Source organism: Rhinolophus sinicus, chromosome 14 (genome assembly GCF_057876585.1).
Source record: "Rhinolophus sinicus isolate RSI-liver-muscle chromosome 14, RSI-T2T, whole genome shotgun sequence".
In the NCBI taxonomy this organism is placed as follows: domain Eukaryota; kingdom Metazoa; phylum Chordata; class Mammalia; order Chiroptera; family Rhinolophidae; genus Rhinolophus; species Rhinolophus sinicus.
The window spans coordinates 7,052,243-7,078,216 of NC_142514.1; the positions used below are offsets into that span (position 1 = coordinate 7,052,243).

The 25,974-nt window shown below is 48.7% G+C and overlaps 1 protein-coding gene and 1 long non-coding RNA gene across 5 annotated transcripts in view; one reads left to right on the plus strand and one right to left on the minus strand.

Moving 5' to 3' along the window:
* The window catches only part of PEX14 (peroxisomal biogenesis factor 14), a 125,860-nt gene that overhangs the window by 90,734 nt on the left and 9,152 nt on the right, over nt 1–25,974 (plus strand). For all 4 annotated transcript variants that reach the window (XM_019746767.3, XM_074334063.2, XM_019746768.3 and 1 more), the window contains 2 exons: nt 9,505–9,633; nt 24,507–24,592. In XM_019746767.3, coding sequence (XP_019602326.2) covers nt 9,505–9,633; nt 24,507–24,592 — 215 coding nt within the window. The remainder of the gene's footprint in view (nt 1–9,504; nt 9,634–24,506; nt 24,593–25,974) is intronic.
* LOC141572048 (uncharacterized) lies at nt 890–9,610 on the minus strand. The gene is made up of 3 exons (XR_012497070.2): nt 9,478–9,610; nt 2,331–2,449; nt 890–2,103 (listed from the first exon to the last, which is right to left on the minus strand). It is a non-coding gene; the product is annotated as an uncharacterized LOC141572048 (long non-coding RNA).

Here is a 25,974-nt window from a genome sequence, read left to right on the forward strand (position 1 = left end):
CCAGGTGGGTTAGGCACTGCACAGCCACACGTGCTGTGATGAGCCCTGGGTCGTGCACCTCAGCAGCCCCGCAGCGTTAGCGCTGGGATTCAAAGAGTTAGACATGTAAATAGCGGGCTGGCCTGGTGGCTCAGGCGGTTAGAGCTCCGTGCTCCTAACTCCGAAGGCTGCCGGTTCGATTCCCACATGGGCCAGTGGGCTCTCAACCCACAAGGTTGCCAGTTCAACTCCTCGAGTCCCGCAAGGGATGGTGGGCAGCGCCCCCTGCAACTAGCAACGGCAACTGGACCTGGAGCTGAGCTGCGCCCTCCACAACTAAGACTGAAAGGACAACAACTTGACTTGGAAAAAAGTCCTGGAAGTACACACTGTTCCCCAATAAAGTCCTGTTCCCCTTCCCCAATAAAATCTAAAAAAAAAAAAAGTAAATAGCTCCTAAAACATTCTTCAAGACTTGGGTTTCATAAATTCTGGCTGTTATTCTGGGTGGAGAATGGGAATATAAATTTTTAAAAATTTTCTCTGTTTTTTCTTTATTTTCCATGTTTTCTGCAGTTGATAAGTGCTATTTTTATTATCAATAGGTATCATATCAACATATTCTAGCTCGCCTGTCTATTCTATAATATCACATGTATTATATTATAGGTAGAAGACAGACAGAATACTCCTCCAGCCTAAGAAATTGGGGGGAAGAGGTATTAGTTAGGGAAGCTGCTATTTTTAACAGGTGGGGAAGATGAGGTCTTGGCTCCCTCACATTGCCTGGCAGAGTAAGCCCTCAAATATTTATTGATTTGTTGAGTAATAAAATATGACTCTTTCCACTAATAAGATTGACAACAGCAACCAATTCCAAATAGGTGGTGACAAAATAATTTATATATTGACCTATTAGAACATAGCATGTTTTAATGTGTTACTGTCAGGTTAATATAAGGACTTTTAAAAAACATCTGATAGATGCATGGTAATTTAAAACTTAAGAAGTAAGTTAAATGCCAAATAATAAACCCTCTGATCACATATTTAAAATTCAAGATGTAGAAGAAAAACCCCAGACGAACATTGAACATTCATAACATTCAGTCAAGTAACCAGAGTGTGCTTTTGTGCACTGGACTCTTGTACAGGGTTTTGTTTAAGGAGCAAAAATCACCTTGATTTGCATCCTACAGTGGAGTTGTCTCCTTAATCAGGCTGTTTCAAGTAGCATAGAAAAGGAAACAGCGTATGGATAGCCCTACCACCCCAAAGCAAATGTTTGTTTTGTGGCAGTGATGGAGACATTTTCATTGGTGAAGCAAATATTTAGAGCTGAAAGAAACATTTGGGCAGCCAGGATGTGTCAAAATAGAACAGATGCCTGCCTTTTAAAAACATGTTTTTTAAAAAAAACCACCTTGTGCTTGGCTGCCGTGGGTACAGCCACAATGGGTTAAGCAAGAAATTAGCAATTGTGTACGCATTTGTCATTCTAATCCCAGCTCCTGGCCCCATCTCTGCACCTTTGTCTTGGTTTTTCTCTTCCAGAAAATGGGGGCAACCATTCTAAGTGATTTTGTTTAGGATTAAGGTGGTTTTTTTTTCCTTCCAAGTATTTTTTTGTTGTTGTTCTTAAAAATAAATTTAATTTGTCCTTTTGAGTCAGGCATATGTTCCCATGGAACACAGTTCATAAGAATATACAGTGAGAAGTCTGCCTTCCGGTCTGTCCCCAGCTACCAGTCCCCACTTCATCCATAACGGCATTACCCGTTTCTGATCTTTCTTTATTTTATGTGTGTACACAGAATCACAGAGAGGTGTATGTATGTGTGTATGTATACGCGTACATATGTATTTTTTGTCATAGAGGCCCCATGTACCCTTCACCTAGCTTCCCCCATGCTCCATAAATTCTTTTTGTTTGTCTTCTTTTTTGCAGTGATCCATTCTAAGACTTTGCTTATTTAAAATGTGCTGTGTCAGAGAGCAGAGGTTGAGCCTAGCAGGCTGCGCCCCCCCGACCTCCACGCAGTAAAAAGAGCCCGTGTGGGGAATCTGGTTCTGCCTCTGGGGCTCGCCATGCGCTGTGGGCAAGTCACCGCCTCCCTCTGTAACCTGTAAAACAGAAGGAAAAGAAAAGTAAAAGAACATGTGATAGACAAAATGAGTCTTTCCAGGTCTGAATTTCTTTGGTTGTCAAAGGTGGGGTGTCTTTGGTTTGTTTTTGTTTTTCAAAACAAACTTCACAGCCTCTTCCAAAACCAGGAGCAAGATTCACATATAGTTAAAAGTGTTTATTAATTTGGCTTTTCCACAGATGCGCACACATACCTTTGGCTTACCTGGCCTTTGGCATTCAGGTGGCAGTGATACCCCTTGGTCTCTACAGACGCAGTTCCTTCCCCAGGACGTGGGCTGTGGGCGGTGGGCACGGCTGACTTCTCAGCCTGGTGCCAAGGACCTGCAGGATTCGACAGCCGATGACAATATTTGTCATGCAATTCATCCTTGGGACTGATGATCAAATACCAAAAACATCCTCTTTATTTTTGTTTCTAACTTAGCAGAGAGGGATTAAAAGAAAGAAACAACAACAACAACCCTTTAGACCGTAGATCTGAAACTAGACATCGTGCATGCTGACTGGAAACCCTCCCGTCTTTCATATGAGAGATCTCAATTTGCGTTACACAGAGGGGCAGCTCACTTCTGTCTTGTTCACCAGTTATACTACTCCCCAGAGAAGCTCAATAAATTTTATAGGGAAGTTTCCTCCTTATGCGGAAGGAGCTAAGCTCAGTGACTGGTGTGGCTGAAATAATTTAGCGCTCCAGGGGAGTACATCTGCCCTGTGGAAGAACGTATCAGAAGTAAATGTACAGAAAGTTTTGCTCTTGGTTGAACTGGCCGCGTCATTGACAGCAGTGCTCCCCAAAATGTATGATTAGTTCGCTGCTGACGTGGTCCTTCGGTGTGTTTCACTCTGTGGAGACTGCCTGCAGGTATTCTGCCGTCTTCACCACTTTGAAACCTCCAAACTTGGACATGGCTGAGTTTTCACATCTGTCTTCTGCATCCTCTTCCACTGACGTTAGGAGAGCAGACCCGCCCTCTCTCTCTTCTAGACTTCCAGTGGGACCCCTGCCTGCCAGGGTCCTCAGGCTTTAAGCTAGCTGTGCAGTACGTTCCTCACTGGCTTTTTACTCCCTGATTTATACTGGGAGACGTGGCTCGGTGATATCCAGTGTCCTTTTGTCTTTGTGTTTATTTTTCTTGCACATTCAATATATTTAAAGGATATATTGTCTTTATGGTTCACTGGGATATGGAGGGGATCGGTACAAGTTTCAGTGAGAGGTCCCCGGCTCCCTGGGTTGAGGTGAGAATTATGTTTTTGGTCAGATATTTTTCTTTCTTTCCTTAGGTGGCAGGAGGCAGTGTTTTGCTGCTTTTTGAAATAGCATTTCTACCTAACGATTTTTAGAAGGGTACTGAGAGGACATTCCGTTTCTGGGCACCATCAGCAACTTTTTCTCCTGTTGTTTGAACTTTCCTTGTTTAGGAGAAGAGAAAGTCTCGTGTCTGGTTCTTGAATTTAAATATCAGTGTCAGGGTGGTGGGAATCAGCCCCATCCTTAGATCAATTTTTATAAAAACTCTTTCAATTCAGGCTAGTATTTGGAACTAGTTTTCTCAAAAACTGTTTTTGCTGCTCGGGAATAGTTGATCAACAGAGAAGAGAGCATTTGGCTTATTTGCTTAATATTTTAACCAAGTGAATGAGACAGGTTGGGGGGCTGGGGGAGGGGATTAGAAGGTGGGTGGGGGCGGCCCCATAAACAAGGTGATATATAATATTTTTTTTGTTCTCCTTTTAAATAAATACCGATCAGCTTTATGTTCAGAGACAATAGGAGCCGTTGGCTTAAATTTGCAGTTTACTGTATTTATGGCTGTAATATCAAGGTGCTGCCGTCGTAATTTCATGCCCCAATGAGAAGAGCAAGGTCGAAGCAAATGCTTCCATCGGCATCTGCTAACACACTAACTCATAAACAAGGCCCGGCTGGATCAGGTGGCGCGGAATAATACAGGCTAATGAAATACAGCACAGCTTTCCATTACTGTTAGTTTTTACAGTGTCGTCATTACGTGTAATTTATGTTTAAAAAATTCAATTTTATACAAGGCACTGGGAAATAGGGGTCTACAGGTCATCCAACGACTTTTAGAGGCTCTGAGAGTCCTTCTTGTACTCGACTGTTCCAACAAAATGTTGATAAAATAAAATAAAATAATACTTTATCCCCTTTCCCCTCCCCTAACCTTTCCTGAGAGTTGATTTTTCTTTTAATTTGGGGAGTATTTTTAGCCAGCTGTCTCGTCTGCCTCGTCTCCTTCCAGAGTGTGCACGGGAGATAACCAGTCCTGTTCTGAGAGAGGTGAGAGGTGACCCCCCTCCCCCCCTCGGTGCCCCTGCGAGTCCCAGATGAGTCACCTGAGCCCGGTGAATAGAGGGCCTGCCATGGGGAGGACAGTGGCCCGCGTGGCCAGCCCGTCCTGGCCGCCCTTTGCCACTGGCCCTCTGGCCCTACTCCCCAAGCCCAGTCAGACTGCACCTTGTTATTACACCTCGGGCCGGGCTGGCCGGAAGGTGCTGTCAGGCGCTGGTTGTCTCGCTCGTTTCCGAGCTCTTCCTAACCCTGCTGTCCTGGTTGTGGTTTGACCCGAACGAGGCAGACAACACTGCTGTCTGCTGTCATCCGTCTTTCTGCTTCATCTGCACAGGACCAGGCCCGTGGCAGTGCCGAGCGGTCACTGGGGACGGCGTTGAGGTTACTTATTCTGAGAAGCCGTCGCACAGCCAGTCCCGCAGAAAACAGTCAGCCCATCCAGTGTCCGTTTTGTTGGAGTTGGGGTCCTGGGGAAGGATCTGGGGCCTTGTGCTCACAGCCGTTAGGCTGCAGCCCACAAAGCCCAGGATTTGGGTTCGTTTGCATTGTAACAGAAACCTTAAGAAAAAGAAAACAATTTGTTTTCTTGTAAGGGATAAAAAAATAAGCAGGTGTGGCAGCCCGGAGGCCATTCAGTTGTCAGTGGAATGTGGCTGCTGGTCTGTTCTTTCGGAGAATCCCACCCTGGAGGAATCCCATCCTGGAGGGAGGTGTGGGAGAAATGTTTGGCCTCCCTTTCCCTTGGGGCCCGCAGATGGCTCCTGGGTGAAGGGAGCTACCTTTGCAAGTGAATTCCCGAGAACTGAGAGATCAGATCGGAAAGTCCAGGCTGATCCCAGGGCTGGGAGCTTCATTTGCATAGTTGGGTCTGAATTGAGAGCCCTCAGTTTCACAGATTGGGCAGCTGTGGCCTTAAAGATGAAATGTCACTCTGCCTTTCAGCGTCCGGCGTCCTGCTCACCTTGGACAAATCCCCTTGTCCCTTTCTCCTGTTCTTAACTGAAGCTGGTGAGTGCGTGGAGTAAGTGAGCTGGACTTGCTTGTTTTGTTCTCTGTCAGTAACGTATTTTAATTGTCAGTGTCCCGGATGGGGGAGGGGCTGGTGGCTCTTGGAAGGTGAGGTTACCTCCAAATGCACAGTGCTGGTTCCATCCGATAATGCAGTTGACACCCCAACGCAAAGAACACTTGAGGCTTTATTAAAATTAGCTAATTCTCCCCAAGGCGGCAGCTACTGAAGCCTGGACGGATGGGGAGGGCAGGAGGTTTGGCTGCCCCAGGACAGTGACACCCTTTGCTCCTGTCTCTGTTCAGCTCAGTCCTTTGCCGTTAGATTATTCCTTGCAGATAGCAATCAACGGGAAGGAAGTGTGTGTGTCTAATTTGCATGAGATTATTTAAAACAAAAAAAAAGGTCTGCATTAGTCAGGGTGATGGTAAACAACGCAGAAAGATGCCTTTTATAATATAGCCTGTGCCTCAGCTTTCAGAGCCAAATATAATTCACTTACAATTGGCAGTTTCCTTTATTATTCCTTTTAACCTTTTGGATTCTGCAAGGTCTCCATCTAAGCCCTCCCTGTGTTTCTCTCCGCGGGGTGGGAACCCAGATGTCTTCTGTGTGGGTCCTGTGGCAGTATGTCTTCCCTCAAGGCAAGGGCCTGTCAGCCCCAGAAGCCGAGGACTCAGAGAGATGACCCCCCACATTATCCCCAGCCTCCACAAGTTCCCAGGTGAATCACCTGAGTGATTGACCTGTAGGGTCCTGAGCCTGGTCAGTCCTCCCTAAGCTGGGGACACTCCAGAGGAAGAGGACACTGGGGAAGCGTAGGTTCCAGTCTGTGAGAGGCCTTCGGATTTCCTGGGGGTTGAAGATTAGAATGAGGTGAGGTCCCTGTACCCTAGTCACTCCGGTGGTGTTCAGAAAGTCTAGGTGTCACTGCCAGGTGTCACAGGCAGACAGGACCCAGGCGTTAATTTCCTGTGTTGTTGTTGTAGTTGTTTTAATTTTATTGGGGAATATTGGGGAACAGTGTGTTTCTTCTGGGCCCATCAGCTCCAAGTCGTTGTCCTTCAGTCTAGTTGTGGAGGGTGCAGCTCAGCTCCAAGTCCAGTCGCTGTTTTCAATCCTTCGTTGCAGGGGGCACAGCCCACCATCCCATGCGGGAATTGAACCGGCAACCTTGTTGTTCAGAGCTCACGCTCTAACCAACTGAGCCATCCGGCTGCCCCAGTTCCTGTGTTTTGATAAAGCTCCAGAACAGCACCCACGGGCTCTTACCTGTGGATGGGGTGGCCATGTGGAGATGGGAGAAGACAGTTTAGCCCTACCTAAACCTCTTTCACAAGACTGAAGGCTTAAGGCTTCATTTTGCAATCTGCCCTCTGATGTTTTTTAACTGTACTGTGGTGAGAAGTCGCCAGGCTGGAGACGCGAGCGTTGGGTTGTCCTCCAGCAGTACCGTGCCCTAACTAGCATGATTTGAGGCAGACTTTTCACGCTCCTTGGGTCTCGGGTTTTTTTGTTGTTTTATCTGTTAAATGAAAGCAATGGTGGGGATAATGGTCCAGCTCTGAAATTATTTTATTCAATGAGATCATTAAAATGCTTATTTTTTTTAAGAGAAGAAAAATGATTCACTGTATGTAACTAAATCAAAATCCTGACTCTCTGGAGAACTAGGGATATCAGAATTGCAGCCAGTGTAAATTCAGAGCATCAAATGATAAGGTCTCTGGAAAACAAGAGCTTGGAAGGATGTGCTGATGCCCTTTAAACTGGGGCCTCACGAGTGGGCTCGGCTGCAATAATGCAAGGAACATGTTTTATTAGGAAAATAGGCTTTGTAAAAGCTCAGGGCCAGAGGGCAGAACAACAGGCCAGGAGTCCTGTCCCTTTAACCAGCTCCAGCTCTCGGGGCCGCAGCACAGCCTGTAACTTACTGTATATTTCCCCAGCGTTAAACATTACCGTACTTGTTTATATTTGAAAGAGCCAAAAGGGAAAATGAGAATGCAACTGAATGCTCCTTTTGGGAAAATTATCCTCATTTGCAGCCAGCGGCTGACAAGGCGCACAAACCGCCAGGTTTATAAGATTCCGTGGTGTACGGTGACCATCCGCCTGTGCTGACGTCGCTGTGCCGCCTGCTTCTCTCTGGGCTGATGGCGAACCCTTGAAAGCGCTTCCCGTTCCTGTTAGGAGTGGCTGGCACACGCTCAGAGGAAACGTGTTCTCCATTTTGCCATGGCTCCTCTGTGTGTCCTGCCCCTGTTCTTCTTGGGAGGTGGTGAAGCAGCCCTTTCGCAGCGAGCTGGGGAACTTGGGAGGAGGGACGCCCCCCCCCCCCCATCTAGCCCATGCACTCAGATTTAGCCTTTGCATCTGGAAGGTGTAAGCGCCAGCCAGTGACCCTGTCTGTGCCATGGCAGCCGTGCCATCTGCCCAGCAAGCTGCTGAGAGCCTGGTGCGCTCAGGGCCTGCCCGGCGGCTCTCGGGCCTCCTCGAGGTGTGGCCTGGCTTACCACTGGCTAGCTCCACCATGCAGAGCGGGGAGACGAAGAGCCGCAGTGCTAACTGGGGCCTGATCTCAACTGCCAAGCGCAGAGGGAGGAGAAGGGGTCCAGGGCCCCCTAGAACAGCTCAGGCATTCTCCCTTGACTGCTTGCGGTGGGGCCCGCAAAGTTTGAGGGACGGCTGGCTGCAGCCAGCTCCCGCGCCAGTCTGGTGCAGGGCCACGCTGTGCTGACAGCATTAATGTGCTCCATCTATTAGCCCCTTGGCACAGAGCGTGAGGCACCAGGCTTTGGAAGATGCTGATCCTCAGAACCTCCTTGTACTCCCTGCACCCCCAGGGGCAAATATAACCCTGCTGTGGGTCTCTAATGGAGGCGGCCGACCAGATGTGGAAAAGCTACTGGCTCTCGTTTAAAAGCACTGTGTTGCGGCTGCACTGGATGTGGGGATTCCCGGAACGGCACGGGCTGGCCGGAGTGGTCTTCTGCAGACTAGCCGTGACCGCCCACCTGCCTTCCCACTCGCAGTGGCGAGCACAATGGGACACACATGCCGTTACTTCCCAGCGGACTCTGTGGGAAAGTTTTTCTCGCACCTGTGTGCCATGCTTCGTTCCCATTCTTTTGGTTAGTTGGGGCCCCCGTCCTCTTCCCACTGAGCCAACGTCCCCGGGCTGCTCAGACCCACTGAAAATACTCCAGCAGTGTGCCCACTGGAGGTGGAGTCTTCATGGGCTTTCAACTTGCCTTTATTCCTCCGTGGGCAAATCCTCTCTGTGTGTTGTAGCCACTGCAGATGGCGCCCTGCTGTTTCCTGATGTCCTATGTGCAGTGTGGGTTAGAGTGCTGGGAAGATTAAAACAAACAAACAAACGGGGTGGGGGGGGGAGAAAAACTAGCCAAAGGCGATATAGGCAGCCTATGATAGGCTAGAGTAATAATCATCTGAAAGTTTGGGGCTGGCCTTGTTTTGATCTGTTTTCTTGTTTTATTTTCTCCTTTACATTCTGTATCCCATTCATACTAATCACAGTCGGTCCTGATTTTTCTTTTTATTTCTGCATTTGTCATAAAATAAAGCAAATTATTCCCGTCTTCGGAAACGATCTAGACTAATTAGTCGTCTCACCCAATAATTAGTTTTTTGTTTCCCTGTCTGTTTTCATGCATTATTGTTAGTTTTTTCCCCTCTTTTTTTAACACCATTACAGATTAAAATGAGCCACATTTGCAGTTGATGGTATCTGTTTTCGGGGGAAGAATGGAGAATTGCAGTACAGAGCGACTTCAAAAGCAGCAATAAACTCAAGGATAAATTAAGGAAATTGAATGAGCCACATTTGGAAGCAGTGTTGAGGCTAATATTCTGTCGCTTAAGGTTAAATTGCAACTGAGAGAGGTTCCAGAGAATCCGAAATCGGGGAGGCATCTTCCCAGGATGCTAGGCGTTCTGTGGCTCTCAGGGCCTTTTCTCAATGAAGATTTTGTAGTAGCCATGGACAGTGGCAAAGGTACTTACCTGCAATTATGTGCTCTTCTCCTCCAGGGCTGACAGATGAAGAGATCGATTTGGCTTTCCAGCAGTCGGGCACGGCTGCCGAAGAGCCTGCGTCCTTGGGCCCAGCCACCCAGGTGGTTCCTGTCCAGCCCCCTCACCTCATTTCTCAGCCACACAGTAAGTCCCCCACTCAAACCCCTGCTTTGCACTGATTGGGACCCAGGAGTCCAGCCAAGGAGCAGTGCTTTCCGTCTCCCAGACTCAGCAAGCGGGGAGAAACTGGGAGAAGGAGTGGCCAGGCGGCTCTTGAGTTTTTCCAAAAGAATGTGACACACCCAAAGCCTCTTCTACACACACTTTTGGGTATGTGACAAAGGTTTAAGAAGAAACGAGGGGCCAGAATGAATGAATTTATTGTGTTGTGTCACTATTTGGGTTCCAAGCACAAATATGTAAAAGTACTCACTGGTTCAGTTTCCATTTTCCTGTATCGGTGCTTGTGCTGTTTCACTAAGAAGATGAACATGATTTGTGAGTGTGTCCTCGTTCGCTCACTGAAAGAACTTGCCTCCTAATTTTATTTTTAAAAGTTAATTATTACACGAGACCATGACCCACAGGAGGTTTTGTTTTTAAATGAAAACTATTTTAGGAATAAAGTTTCTTCAAACTAGTAATGAATGTGCACCTCCAAAACATAGCCAGAACCCCTTCTTTAAGTCACTTGTGCAGAGTTAAAAATAGGTTAAAATTGACTCCAAAGAGATGGACAATTGCTCAGTTTTGTGTGTTTAACGTAACTCAGCCTTGGATCTGTTGTCTTTCAAAATGCCTTTTCTGTGATCGTCTTCATTTTAATCATCTATCTCAGAAGTATAATTTTTTTCAAAACATGATTTAAAAGAGTGTAAGATAACAGATTTTAAAAGGCGTAATTTAAAATGCCAGACTTGTTTTGACCGCCCCGTGGTCTGGATCTCCCTTCCGGCCTTCAGGCCCTCACTTTGCTGGCCTTCTCCCTGGCTCAGCCAAACGGGGGAAGCGAGACCAGGGTATAGACAGTGCAGGGGCCAGGCAGTGGGTCAGAATCGGCTTCATATGTCTCAGATCTCATTTACATATCTCCTTTCTTTTGCTTTCTGGGTAAGGCTGAATGGGTGAGGCCAGCTCGCACACCTCAACCTGCTGTCACCCATGGTCACCCTGTCTTAACAAGCCACTGGCGTTGTCGCATGCCAGCTGAGACCAGAGAAACAGGCCTAGTGGTGCCTCGTGTTTGGGGCTGCTGAGTCAGTAGCAGCTCGTTGTCAGCCTGGGACCCACGCCTCCTTCCTGCCAGAGTTCTTGCCCATCCATTTTTGTGTTTGCTTCGGGTCACTAAACACACTCTGCGTAGCTTCTTCCCCAAAGGTTAAGTCTCCACACTTTTTCTTTAGTTGTGTCCCTGGCCCCGCCGTTTAATGGGATTTGTTGAGGACGGGCAGTGGCAGCTGGGGTGCAGAAGTTTTTAAGATGCACATCTGTTCTATTCCAGCTGTTTCCTCTATGGCTTAATATCTTTCGACAGGTCTTTCAGCTACTTGGAAACTTCTTGCTCAGAACAAGGTGTTCTGGTCGGACACAGAGTTAGCCCAAAACATCCTGCATGTTTGCCTATTTTCAGGAGACACAAAGGGTTAATCTGTTAGTCTTGTGAAAGCGGCCAAAGAATGGGGTGGGGAGGGGCAGTTGGGTCCTGTAAATCATTCTCCAGTCCAGCTCTCTCTGAGATAAAGCATTACCCGGTTAGGTATTTAGGTAGGAGTATTTTTAAGAGTCTCCCAGCCCTAAAAATAAAATACATCTTCTTAGAGACAGACTCCTTCCCGCTGTGACGCTAGTATAAAAACAATGGTAATGGCCGTTTTAAATACCTGAAGTTTTCAGTTGTTGCGGTGAGCCTCTTTCTTCTTGCACCGCTACCCTGCTGCTTTCAGCTCAGGGGTGACCCTACCTCTTTGCTTCTGTATTTTTGCCAAGAGGTGTCAAAACTGCTCCAAAAAAAAAAAAAGCTTGATTTTGATTAATATAGAGAAAGAAGACTTTGCCTGACTGATAATAAAACTGATAAATGACATTTGAATTACTTGTAGCGGTAATTTATTACATAAAATATCTTTTATTTGACATGCGATTAGTTGCTGGAAGCATCACTCAATCTGACTAGTTTAAACATGCTCTAAAATGAACCCCAGTAAAAACCCGGGCTGTCTGCTGCTGGCGTTATGAAATATACTAATCCTGGAGTGAGGAAAAAAACCTGACTTTAAATATTTAAATGATTAATTGGGTTTATATATTTTTTTACCTTTCTAACCCCCTTAATTACAAGCAAACTCAGGGGAGTTTCTGAACTAGGTGTGCAATCTGCATGCCTATCAGCGAGGCATTGTCTGCGTCCTGGGAGGGATTTATGGCCTCCACTCATGTGTGTTCTGCCGACTTCACAGCTGGAGCTCAGGCAGCCCTTCTCTTCCCATTTCTTGGCTTTTTAAGGACATTCTGTCTCCAAGCCCGAGCCTGGAAAATGGGATCTTCTGGGCTCAGCTCCAAGCGCAGTGCTCCTGAATTGTCACCTCTGGACTCGCTGGCCCTCCTGCTTGTTGACGTGTCCCACTCGGTGCCTCTTTTGATACCTGCTCTTTGGTGAATGTGTTTGACCTTGAGATGTTAGTAAATGTCCGCAGAGAGAACATGAAGACCTACCAGAATGTTCACTTCATCAGCGTTTATTAAGCTCCTACTGTATGCTTAGTATAGTATTGTGAGAGTCAGAACATGGTCTTGAAGAATCGCACAGGCTCTCCGGGAGATCAGATAAACTCTTAAGAAAAGGATAATAATGTAAGATGTGATTTCATGCCAAAATTAATTATACAGGTAAGGAATTCCGCAAGAATGCAGAAAAGAGAAAAATGAATGTGAGCTAGAGAAGTTGTAGAAGGCTTGTGTTAGGAGGTTGACACCAAGGAGAAGCTGGATGTCACCTGGTGTGAGAATAAACCAGTGTGTCACAGCTTAAAGGAAAGGCAGGTAGAGCTGAGGACAAGCCAGGCTGGAACTGGAGAGGAAATCGGACATTCTGTGCTTCCCGTTCTGTTTCTTCTTGTTCGACTTCCAAGCAGGAGTCAGTGTGTGTGTGTGTGTGTGCGCGCGCGCGTGTGTGCGCGCGCGTGTGTACACGTGCGCACGCGTGCCCTGCCTAGCAGCACATTCCTGAATGGAGAGTCCTGATAGATGCTTGTTTGATTGATTCATTCCAAGCTGATTTTTCTTCTTTCCTCCCAGAGAGACAAGAAGCAAGGGAGCTTTGAGGTGTAGGCAGGGCCAGTGTGCAGTTTGTAGGATAATAATTTTTTCTTAAGACTTATTTCCCCCCCACTGTCGTTGATAAAACAATTCCGGCCTTTCTAAGACAGACCTGGAACTTCAGTTGCCTCTTAAAATAGGATGTAAATGTCTGAGGTTGGGGTAAGGTTTTGACATTTCATTAGAAATCGTGAGAGAAAGTGTTCTTTCTCAGTCTGTTTCTTTTACAGCCTTGTTTAGTAGCATACACTTACCCTTGATTGTCTTGATTCTCTGAGCGTTGGTTACTGAATCCCCGTTGTGTGCCTGGCTCTGTGCTAGAGCCCTGGGATGCAAGGACGAACAAGGCCTAGCTTCCTAGTCTCTCTCTCCACTTGCTCCTGTCCAGTAGGAAAGGCAGTTCAGCAGACACAGCCGTGCCTGTGAGCTCGGCCCAGGTGAGGACAGCGACCCAGACGATGTGAAGGGGTGCTTCAGAGAGCAGGAGGCGTTTAACGGGCCTGTGGGGAGGATTGGTTCAGTGACCAGACAGGGTGGACAGCAGCGCCCAGGGACGGGGACGTGAAACCATGTGATGTTCAGAGCAGCTGGCACCTGGGGCGGAAGTGTCAGAGGAGACGGCCCAGAGGGAGGCAACAGCCAGGTTGTCACCTGGGAGAGGACAGTCAGAAGCATATCAATGTTTTCACTTTGAAACGCACCGTCTAGTATTTGTGAGGCCGAGCTGCCTGTGACTGTGGTGTTCTTAGGCGCGTGCTAACATCCTGGGAGTGCGCTGGGTGAGGCGTCGTCCACACACTCTTCTCTGCCTGGCCCCTTGGGGCTGGGCTCAGCTGCAGGGGGCTCTCAGATGCCTCCATTCCCCTCAGCAGTCAGCCCCTACTCCCCACCACCAGACTCTGAATTGTTTATTCAGTCTTCTTCCCTGTTCAACTGTGAGTTCCTTGAGCTCAGAGGGCTTTCTGTTTACTCCGACCTGAGGCTGCGACTTTAGAGGTGTCGTAGAAATACTTCCTGAATGTGCCTGAGAACCGAGCGGCTGTGCTGGGAGGCCATCGGCTTGGGGAGCCAGTCAGGCCTGTGTGCTGGGCTCTGCTGCACGACTGCGAGGCAGAGGACAGGTCCTGTCTCCAGAAGCCCCCCCTGAACGCGAGGGCCGCCCGGTGCTTGGGGGGGCGCAGTGCACGCTAATCCATCCCACCCTGTATGGAGGGACTGCTGAGAGCTTCGGAATTCCCAGCAAAGGCAATTCTCAGCATGCTAGTGTCAGGGGAGGCCTGCCCAGGAGGCAGGGCTTGACCTTGGCTGGACCCGGGCAGAAAGGAGAGCGTCCCTGTGGAGAGGGCACAGCAAGGCCTGGGGCCGGAGTGGTATGCGTGCAAGTGGCCCTGGAGTGACTAAGTGAAAGGTATGTGGGGACCTTCACAGCAGGAAATGAAATGGGAAGTCGCCTCCATTTCTCTCTCTGCTGGGTTAGCACACACATGGCACTTTTTGCTACATACAAGTGACTGGTTTGCATATGAAGAAAATATTTCTCTGATTTTTGAGGAAATTGTATTTTTCTCCTATTGTCACAAGGGTAACTGGTTTAGAACAGCAGCTTTTCAAGGGCCCCCACCCTGTCTGTTTGGTTTGCTTTGTGTCGCACCCTGTGTGGTGCCATGTGGATGCCGAGGAAGTGCTACCTGTGGATATGCAACATACGGGCAAGTGTTGCAGGAAGGAACCGAGAGAGCAGATGCTTTCCGCAGGGTTCTGGGCCCTGAAAGAGTCTCCGGTGGTGGTGGCAGCTAGGACTATGGCTGTGCAGCCTGTGTTTTATAAGATTGTGCAACAAACACCAGGAAACCCGAAATAAAAGTGGCTTCAACAAAACAGACGACCGTCTCTCTGTTACGTAAACGCAGGCAGGCCAGGCTCTGTGATCGTCAGGGACCCCGCTCCTCTGATTGTGACTGCTCCAGCCCCAGCTGTCACCTCTGCTGTCCAACCAGCAGGAATGGGGGGAAGAAAGGAAAAGGTAAGGACAGTTCCTGGAAATTTCCCACGTCACTTCCGCTTCCCCCCATTGGCTGGCCACACCGTCTGTAAGGGAGACTGGGAAATGCAGTCCTTTTTCTGATGGGGCGCGTCCCCAGCTTTTCACATCCCGTAGAGAGTTTGAGTTAGAAGAAACACTCAATTCAGGATAATGGTTCCCTCTGGGTGGAGAGGCCAACTTCAGTGGTATTTGGAAAGTTTTAGCTGGTAAAATAGATGGGTTTAGGGTTGCTAATTGTCTTATGCTTCATAACTTATATAAGTGTTATATTCTTTTGTATGTATCCAATATTACGGGATGCCTTTTAAAAAGCTGAATTAGAATTCATAGGTCTTGCTTCTTCCCTTGGTCTCAGCTGCTCACTGAGCAGAGAGAGAGGTTAGAAGCCACCCTGTGGAGATTGTTCCCAAGCGCTGCTGGCTTCCTCTCTCTTTCTCTCTCAGTTCTGAACAGTCTTATTTTAAACATCAGCTTTATTGAGGTATAATTTACATAAAGTAAAATGCACAAATTTTAGGTGTGTGATTTGAGTTTTGACAAGTGTGCACGCAGGTGGCCCTCACCGCACTGTGAGACATTTCCGATACCCTCAAAGCTTCCCTGTGCCCCGTTCCCAGCCAGTCCCAGCCCAGTGACCCTGGGGCCACCATGGGCCTGCTTTCTGTGGCTCCGACTAGAGTTTAATATAAACGGAATCATACAGTATGTGCTCTTCCGCATCTGGTTTCTTTCTCTCAACGTAGAGTCTTTGAGATTCATCCAAGTTGTTGTGTGGATCAGAAGCTCCTTTTCATTTCTGGGTGGTGCTGCGTGGTGTGGACAGGTCCCCGTTTGTTTATCCATTCACCAGGCGATGGGCTGGGGGCTGTTGGAAGCTTTGAGTCAGTACGAAGAAAGCTCTCGTGAATATTCTTGTACAAGTCTTGTATGTTTTTATTTCTCTTTGGTAAATGCCTGGGAGTGGAATTGCGAGGTCATATGTGCGAGTAAGTTTAACTTCATAAGAAGCTGCCCAACTGTTTTCCAAAGTGGTTGTACCATTTTACGTACCCATCAGCAGTGTATGAGCGTCCGGGTTGGCTACATATCCTTGCTAACAGTTGGTATTCTCAATCTTTTTAATTTTAGCAATTTTAATGCCTGTGTAATGGTATCTCATAGTGGTCTACATTTCTGTGATGACTAATAATATCGAGCATCTTTTTATGTGCTAACTGTCATTTGCATATATTCTCTTGTGAAGTGTCTGTTCCAATCTTTTGCCCATTTTAATTGTCTAATTAAGTTGGAAGAGTTCTTTAAGTATTCTGGATTTAAGTTCTTGTCAAATATATGTATTGGCAGCATTTCCTCCCAGTCTGTGACTTTGTTTTTTTTTTTCTTGACATTGCCTTTTGAAAAGCAAAAGATTTTAAATTTGATCACACCTATTTATCTTCCTTTTTTCTTTTATAATTCATGGTCTTTGTGGCCTAAGAAGCCTTTGCTTACCCCAAGGTGGAAAGATTTTCTCCTATGTTTTCTTCTAGGAGTTTTATACTGTTGACTTTAATGTTGAGATCTCTGGTTCATTCTTATTTATGTTTGTGTGTCGTATCAGGAGAAGGTCAAGGTTTATTTTTCCCCATGTGGATATGCAGTTGTGCCAGCACCATATGTTCAAGAGATTATCCTATCCCCATTGAATGACTTGTCCCTTTATCAAAAATCAATTGCTTATATGTGCATGGGTCTGTGTCTTGACTCTTCTTTTTTAAAAACTATTTTTTAAACAAAGCTATTGAAGTATATTTACGTATCATAAAACTCCCCCATTTCCAGTGTACAAGTCCGTGATATTTAACTTCACTGAGTAGTACAACCTTAAATCAGTTTCAGAGCACTTTTGTCTCCCAAATAAGGTCTTTCGTGCCCATTTTACTGTTAGTGTCGCTTCCAGCCCCCGGTAACCACGATAACTTTACTTTTTCTAGATATTTCAAGTAAATGGAATCATACAACTTAGGGTCCCTTGTTACCTGCCACAGTTCACTGAGGCCCATCCATGTTGTCGCACGTGTCAGGGCTTCGTTCCTTTCTATTGCTGAGTAGTGTTTCATCCTGAGGATGGACCACGTCTTGTCTGCCAGGTTGCCACCTGACGGACATTTCGGCTGTCTCCATTTGGGCTGACGTGAATCATGCTGCTGAGAACATTTGTGTGCAAGGCTTGTGTGGACGTAAGTTTTCATTCCTCTTGGGTGGAGATCTAGGATGGAATTGCAGTTTTATGTTTCTGGATTCCTCTGAATTTTTTTTCTTTCTAGTCAGCTTTTTTGAAGTAAAATTTACACGCAATAGGATTAATCATTTTTAAGTGTATAATTTGATGAGTTGTACAAATGAGTCATAACTTACGTAACCAATGCTACAATCACAATATAGAAATTTTCCATCACCCCAGAAAGTTTCTTTGTACCCTTTATGTCAGCTCTCTCCCTGAGTTCCAGTTCCTGTCAACCAGCAGTCTGCTCTCTGTCACTAAAGTTCTGTCTTTTAGAAAATTTCAGGTAGATGGAATCATACAGCATGTAGTCTTTTGTGTCTGGTTTCTTTACCATCACAAATATACATACATGGCTACATACATACATACATACATACAGAACCAGGTACTAAATATTTTACTTTGTGAGCGACACATGTTTCTTTCACGTGTCCTCCCCCACCCCTCTCCCCATGCGTTGTGTGGATGTGCCACAGCTTGTTTATCCACTGACCACTGTCCAGTTTGGGGCTATTAGGGATAATGCTGCCGTGAACATACGTCTCTGTGTACAGGTGTGCTTTCCTTTTCCTTTAGGTAAATACCTAGGAGTGGAAGGCCTCAGTCACACCTTAGCTGTGTGTTTCAATTTGTAAGAAATTGCCAGATTCTCCAAAATGGTTGCCCACTTTACGTTCCCATCAGCAATGTATGCGCGTTTCAGTTGCTCCACATCCTCAGAAGCACTTGCTATTGTCAGTTTTTAAGTTTAGCCATTCTGATGTGTATGTCATAGAATCTCACTGTACTTTTAATTTGTATTTCCCTAAGGGCTGATAACGTCAGGCATATTTTCAGGTGCTTATTGGCCATTTATATATTTTTTGTGAAGTGTCTTTTCCAGTCTTTTGCCCGTTTTTAAAATCATGTTGTTTGTGTTTTTATTAGTGAATTGTAAGAACTCTTTATGTATTCTGATTGTAAGTCCTTTATCACATACATGTTTTGCAGATATTTCCTCCCAGCTGATGGCTTGCCTTTCATTTTCTAGACAGTGCCTTTTGAAAGCCAAACGTTTAAAATTTTGATGATGTCCATTTCAGTCAATTTTTTTTCCTTTTATGGTTTATGCTTTTTACATCTTCAGATGTCTTTTCCTCCTCCAAGGTTGCAAAGCTTTTTTTTGATGTTTTCTGTTTTCTTATAGCAGCTTTATCGTTTTTGCTTTATTGTTTAGGTGTGTGTGATGCATACTGAGTTCCTTCTTGTGTATGGTGTAAGGCTGAAGTCCGTTTCCCCCTATGGAGAGCCCATTGTCTCAACACAGTTGTTGTAAAGATTGCCCTTCCCCACAGAATTACCTTGGCTTCTTTGTGAAAAATCAGTTGACTGTGGAAGCATGGGTCTATTTCTGGTCTCTTCTGATTCTTACAGTTTAATTAGGGTTCATAGTTTTCCGTCTCTGAGTGAGGCTATAGATATGCCTCAGTCCCCTTCCTGCCTAAAGAGGACACTGCTGATAGCTCTGCCGCTCGCGAGAATGGAAAAGATTGTCTTTCACAGGGTGTTCACGTGAAGACAGGCCTTGGATTTTCAGAAGCCACTGCCGATGGGCTACTGTCGGCCTTTGCTGTACAGGTGCTTCTCCTTGGAGCAGAGCTGTTGTGTGTCTGGTTGCCGCGCTCTGGGTCAGTTTGTCTTTCTGACCACTGCCGGCCTCCCTCAGCTCAGCCTGTGGTTCCCTTCAGCTGGTCAGCAGTCTCTGTGCATTTGGCCCAGCAGCTCCGTGCTGTACTGGAACTGAGGTGGTGGATGGGCTTTAGGCCAGGACCTCACTGTGGATGAGCCTGTCTGACCATTTACTTTTCAGGGTGGCTTGTGCGCAAAGCTGATGGGGTAATTTGAGAAGCTGGGTGCACCACTGTGTGGAGTCCTGGCTCCAGCCTTGATGAGTGTGGAGGGGACCACCCTGGGCCTGCCCAGTGTCGCCTCACACTCTGGCTGCCAGCCTCCCTGAGCACTTGGTCGTTTCTCCCTGTTGTCAGCAAGCACGTCTCTGGATGCAGATTGTCTCAGCAGGATGACTTTGTGACTGCTCTCTGCTCTGTCCTGATGAATCTTTTTTTTTTAAAGATTTTATTGGGGAAGGGGAACAGGACTTTATTGGGGAACAGTGTGTGTACTTCCAGGACTTTTTCCCAAGTCAAGTTGTCCTTTCAATCTTAGTTGTGGAGGGTGCAGCTCAGCTACAGGTCCAGTTGCCATTGCTAGTTGCAGGGGGCTCTGCCCACCGTCCCTTGCGGGACTCGAGGAATCGAACTGGCAACCTTGTGGTTGAGAGGACGCACTCCAACCAACAACTGAGCCATCCAGGAGGCAGCTCAGCTCAAGGTGCCGTGTTCAACCTTAGTTGCAGGGGACGGAGCCCACCATCCCTTGCGGAACTCGAGGAATTGAACCAGCAACCTTGTGGTTGAGAGCCCACTGGCCCATGTGGGAATCGAACCAACAGCCTTCGGAGTTAGGAGCATGGAGCTCTAACCGCCTGAGCCACCGGGCCGGCCCCTCCTGATGAATCTTTACTGGATTGTGGGGTTTCTGGGGTGTCAGCGAGCCCCTGACTTGGTGGTTTCAAGTGCCACATGGCCGTGTTGTGTGCACAGCTCCCGGCTCCATGCGTATGTTCTTCATCGGATGCTTATTCTCGCCTGCAAGGCGAGGGTTTCTTGGTTGTTGGAGGGGTAGCTAAGGAATTGAGGAATGTCGGTTTTGTTGGTGTTCGGTGAGGTCAAGGAGCCATGGGGGTGCAACTTGCTTTCCCCTCACGTGGCCACTGTACACCATGGATTCACCTGAAATCTCTGAGACTGTCAGAGCGCAAGCCAGCTGATGGAATCCTTGGAAGGTTAAGGAAGGGGCTGCGTTTCGAAGAGCCCTGCACCGCTCTGCCTGCAACAGTTTGCCCTCTGACCTTGCGGCAGCCCGAAGACCCTAAGGGCGGCCCCAGAAACGCTCAGTTGTGCAGGACGCGAATCGCTGCCACAGTCGACGGTCTCCTCGGCCTTCACGAGACATAGTGATGTGCTGTGTTGGTCAAGTACCTCGCCGTGGCAGTTGGGAAAGGGCTGTGGATGATTTGAATCTGAGCGACAGTAAAAATAGTATTGTTCCCCGGTTCTCTGGATCTCTAGACCTTCAGTCAAGTGGTCTGTGCTTCATGAGAAGAGACGAATGTCTTTGGGAACCATCCGATTGAGGCTGTGAAACCAGGGTCTCTGAACTCGGGCTTCTTGCCCCCCTGTCTGCTGTGTGTGCGGGCATCTGCTTCCAGACTGGGGGCTTGGAAGCTTTTAAAAAGCTCCTCATTCATTTCCCTTACTTTCAAAGTAGGGCTTTTTGCCCTGGACTGTATGATTCTGGACATTTGGGGAGCGTGGTGATGAGGTGCTCTGTTCTCCGTTTCCTCTCGGAGCGCTGACTGCACTGGGCTTGGAGAAAGCTTGGCTCCAGTGCGGGTGGGGAGAGGCTCCAGGTGGTCATAGCTGGGGTGTGAGGCAGTTTGGGGTCACGCCAAGTGCTTTCTCAGTAACTCCGATCTTTACCTTTGAAAGGCATGCAGTGGGTAGGCGTTATCTCCATCTTAGTTTGTCTCTTTTTTCATTTTGCCACAAGACAGAGTTGTATCACACATCTCCAAAACGAGTAAAATGGCATTTCAGCTTCTTGTCTTTATAGACTCTCTGAACTTTAGGAAAGATCATTCTGGTCCCTTTTCATTAATAATGAAAACCAGGGGGCAATAAAATGTTCTTAACGCGAGCCTGGCAGGAACCGGGAGCGGTACGGGGGTGAAGGGTGCGGCTGGCAGGGAGCCACAGGTGTTTCTTGGGGCTTGAGGAGGTCAGAGCCGCTGTGGGAGAGGTCCTGGTTCTCGGACCCCCAAACTGCCCGCACCTGTTCAGCCCCGACCCCCAGAATGACAGGCTTCAGTCTCGAGGCTTCATTTCCTGCGTGTTCGCAGGAAGGAAGGCTCCAGCACACACTCTGGGTTCTGGTCCAGTTTTGAGTTGCATCGGTTTTCCTGTAAGCTATTTAGTGAGTATTTGAGAATTAGTGGTGAATATAATATCCTGGACATGTGCCCATTTTGAAGGTGCTCTCGGGATTTTGACAGTGCAGACGGATGTGCTGGTGGCGGGTTAAAGCCCCTCTGAGCAGTGGAAAGGTTGTGCAGTAGCTTCGCTGTTTCTTCCTGAAAATGGACTTACACTAGACACTGGCATTTGCATCAAGGTGCTCTGAGCAGAGGAGGCCAGGACGAGGGAAAGAGCCTGGGACTCAGAGCTTCCTGGCTGGGTTTAAAAAGTGGTGGTTGCTTGTCTCAGGCAGATTCACAGATTCGTGTGGGATGGGATGTTACTACAGGTGGAAGCTGCAGAGCTCCCCTCTGGAGATGGCTTCTTGCAGTGAACCCTGCTGTGTCACTGCACAGCTTGGGGGGGAGTGGGGAGGTCCTGGCTCTCTGTAACCCCAACCCCAGCGCCCATAATGGCGCAGATCGATACATTTACATAACTATGGAAACCATCTGCATGCCACAAACCCCACAGGCAGAGTCAAAAGAAAACTAAACTGGGAAAGAGTTTTGTCACTCCTGTTGTAGACAACGGGCCAGTGTCCCTGGTGTGTAAAAAGTTTCTATGAATTGATAAGGACATTGATTTTAAAATGGAGTAGGAAAGTACGGTTCATATGCTGTAAACTGAAAAGGAAATGCAGATGAAAGGGCGCTCAGGCCTCATTTATAATAAGATAAACGCAAATTAAAGCTAGAGTGAAGTACTGTTTTTCCACGCTTGTATTGGCAGAAATCTCCGGGTGTGATTAACCCCTTGCGGTGGAGTGGCTGTGAGTGTACCTGGCTGGTGGGGGTGAACTGGTTCAACCCTGGGGAGCAGTTTCTGTCCAAATTGCAAATGCATACACCTCTGACCCAGCCTCCCAGGAATGCACAATGACAGATGTACTTGTGCGTCCGAGTCCATGTGAGACGACATGACCACTGACGGCTGGCAGCACTGTGTGAAATAGTAACACACTGGAATCATCGAAACGTCCATCAATAGGGAATTGGTTAAATGGAATCTTAAGCAGCCACAGAAAAAGAAGAATGAGAAATAGGGAGAAAGGAGAAGGAAAATAATACATATCTGTGTTGCCTTATATGTGCGTAAAAATTCTCCAGCAGGATAAACAAGAAACTCTGAAGAGTGGCTATTGGTGGAGGAGGGAGCCTGTTTGCCCTAGACTGTCATAAGCTACGTGATTTGAAAACTGTAACAGCAAAAAAACGGGAGTTGAGAGCTGTGGGAGAGGCCACCTGTTGGTTACAGTTGTGCAGGAGACTCAGACGGGGCTGGGTGACAATGGGAAACTCACATGCAATCCGCGGGCAGGGTGTGGGGAGGGGCGGGGTGGGGTGGCCACGGCGAGACTCTTCCTCTGCCCCCTGAGAGCTCCATTCAGCAGCTCGGGGAGGAGCAAGCATCTCCTTTGCCCCCTTGGGCTCCCCCAAGTTGGGCTGCATGCTAGCAGCCCCTCCTCCCCGTGCGCCCACATCCTACCACTGAGCTTTAAGTACCGTCCCTCCCCGCTCTCCTTCGGTCATGCAACACCAGGACAGGACAAGTACCTCGGGAGCTTGCAGGCCAGGGGAGAGGTGAAGGCTGAAGCACACAGGTGTTGGTCCTAAAATTCCTTCCTCAGCTTCGCTTGGCTGAGAGGTGCTCCTGTCGGGTTCCGTGGATGCTGCTGTTCTTCCTTCTTCACCTTTTCTCTCCCAAATTCCCTTCCAGATCCCAGTTGCTCATCACAGCAGCGTGCCTCGGTTGGGTGCCTTCTGGTTCGCTTTCTATGGGCACTGTGGTCTGATCCCACAGACTGGTCGGTGCCCCACAGAGCCGGCGGTTCTGGAAACAGTGGCCCATGCCCCCCAATAGCAGATCCCTTGAGAGGAGGCAGAGCGCCACCCGGGTGGGCTGGACATGGCAGCTCTAGGTGGACATTCGAAATGGAGACCGTGCTTTCCCAGGCGCCTCACAGAGTCGCTGCGACATCAGATAAGATTCCAGCCATGGAAGCGCTGCAGACAGTGCACGGGAGCGATTAGAAAACTCTCCTCTGCTCCTGTGGAAGCAGCATTTCCTCCCAGAGTTGGGGGGAGCTTGTGTGTGGGGGCGCTGGGCCATGAAGATTGGCAGCGCATGCCCGGGGCTCCCCCACCCAGCAGCACATCCTGCCCTGACATTCCCGTCCTGGGGTCCCACTCCCTCTCCCCTACGTGGCCCCTTGCAGTAGCGTCTTCCCCGTGTTCCTCCCCCATAGCCTGACCTCGAGGCTCCCGCTGTTCCCCCAGGAGAGAGCTCACCACTCACTCTGCCCTCAGTCCTTCGGTGACCCCACTGCTTGTGTGAAACGACGTTGGGGTTCCTTGGACACCCTGCCCACCTGGCCCTGCCTTTCCCACCTCTTTCCCGCCCAGCCCACTCTCCACTGCCCCCCAGGCTGACTTGGCCCCTCTCTGTTCCTGTGGCTCTCTTGGCCAGCAGTAGCCCGCTGGCTTGGTCAGGCCCAGGGGCTCCCCCATCCGCTCTGGCCGCCTGCTCTCCTTTGAGCACAGGTCAGCTGTACTCACCTGCCTTTCACCTGTTCGTCCCCGGCCTGGAGCTCTGTCCTGGGGACCCCGCAGGTCTCAGCAAGCACCCTGCCCTGCCGTCCCCCCTCTCCCATCACCCCGTTGGGCCTTGATCACTGTGAAGTGGCCACGTTCAGTCATCTGTAGATTGTCTCCTCTCCACCAGCTCAACGGGAGAGCAGAGCAGGACAGGGCGGGGGGCCCCTCACCACCGTCCCCCCTTCCTGTCAGGCACACAGTCAGTGCTTCATAAAGGGTTGGACAAACAGATGATGCAGTGTTTCCCCACCCCCCTAACCTCCCCCCACCTCTGAAGTGGCTCATAGCAGGTCCCTGTCTGTAGTAGGTCGTGTGGACGTGCATTTATACACGCCTGAGTGTGTTTGTGTCAGCCTCACTGGACCCCTCGTTCCTTGAGAGTGGGCACCATGCCCTAGGTCTTCAGCTCGCCTCTGCCAGCTGACTCTCCACGTGGAGACTCAGCTCCCTGCAGACCCCTCCGCACTGCAGGCGCACACTGAGGCAGGTCATTGCGAGAGCCGGACGAGGAGGGGGCTGCAGCCTGGCCGGTGCTTCTGACGGCCACACGCTGTCTCCTGCAGTTGGGTGTCGCACATGCCAGTCTTGTGAGATGAGGACACGGAGCGCATGTGCTCTGCCTGCTCCCAGGAAGGACGCGTGTGCCTCTTCTCCTGACGCGTCTCTTCTCCCAACCGTAGGCTCTGTGGGTTCCCGATGGAGAGATTACAGTGCATTGGCCATCATCATGGCAGGAATCGCATTCGGCTTTCACCAGCTCTACAAGGTAAGTGTGCCCTTCCCCACAGCCCCCGCTCGGCATCCAGCCCTGTTCTCCCCTCTGTAGAGGCTCTCAGCCCTGGGGCACGGTGGCAGGAGTGATGCAGTGTACAGAGGAACACACTCCTGGAGGGTTCAAGTCCAGGTCCTGCCCCCACCCGGATGGGTGCACTTGGCAGGCTCAGTCCCCGCCTCACCCACTGGTTGGCATCTCTCCTCAAAGTCCCTGCTCTGCGGGCTGAGCCGTGTCGAGTCCTTAGGACAGAGCCTGGCACATATGAAGCAGCCTGAGTCTTGCGAGACTGAACAACATGGGGTTAGAGTGTGGACAGTGGGGCCCAGCTGCCTCTGCTGTATCCCGGCTCTGTCACTTAGTAGGTGTGTGACCACAGGCCCAGTGGTCTCCTCTGCAAAATGGGGACGATAGAACCTACCTCACGAGGCTGTTGAGAAACTCAGCGGTGCTTCTTGGGAAGTGCTGTGTGCGTGGCACGGAAGAGGCACTCTGCATGCCACTGTTCTCCTTCGTGTTAAAAACCAGTTCCGGGACTCCCAGCATAATCTTATTTATGGGATCTAGTTTTTGTTTCTTCTGTGTTGTGTTGCCGTCCATGTAAACCTAGGATTTTCCCCGGACCTCTCAGGATCCCAGAGGTCATTGGTTCCAACAGAACGGCAGGCACGCGTGAACACTTACTTCCTTGATACCAGAAACTAACTTTGATTTGAAGCAAATGAGTCTTTTCTAGAAGATGCAGAGCCCGGGTGGGTGCCCAGAGGCAAAAGGTGAAACAGTGGCCGGAGGACTTCCGCTGGGCTGCTCCTCGTGAGGCCGCCTGCAGCTATCCCTCGTTTGGAGATTTCTTTTTAAAGAATCGGGAATAAATACCCAGACTCACTGTTGTAACTTCTAGCACGTGAAACATGTTTAAACATTGCACTCGGGGGTTCATAATTTTTGACTTGGTACAAACCTAACGACGGAGTTGTAGCAGAATATACATTTTTCAGTGTAACGCCTGTCCTTGGGTTTGGAAAGTTCCATGTCAGGAGGCCAGTAGCAAAATGTTCTACGTCCTGGAACCTCACCTCTGGCCCAGTGCCCCCTTACCGCGTGTGCGGAAAGCCTCTTTCCGATCTCCAACTATATACAGTTGCCAGAAAGAAGAAAATGCTTAAATTCATGTCTCTGCTGCCCTGAGCAGTACAGACAGTCACATGGCCGCCCTCAGACAGCCTGTGATCTGATGGGAACGGAAAGCAGGGCTCCCCTTGGTGTGGACAGCAAAGCAGACACATCCTCAGTTGTTTCCACCAAACTCGGGTCTTTCCGCTCTGTTAAAAAAGAAAAGAGACATTGAAAGATCAGTCAGTGGTGAGAAGAGAATC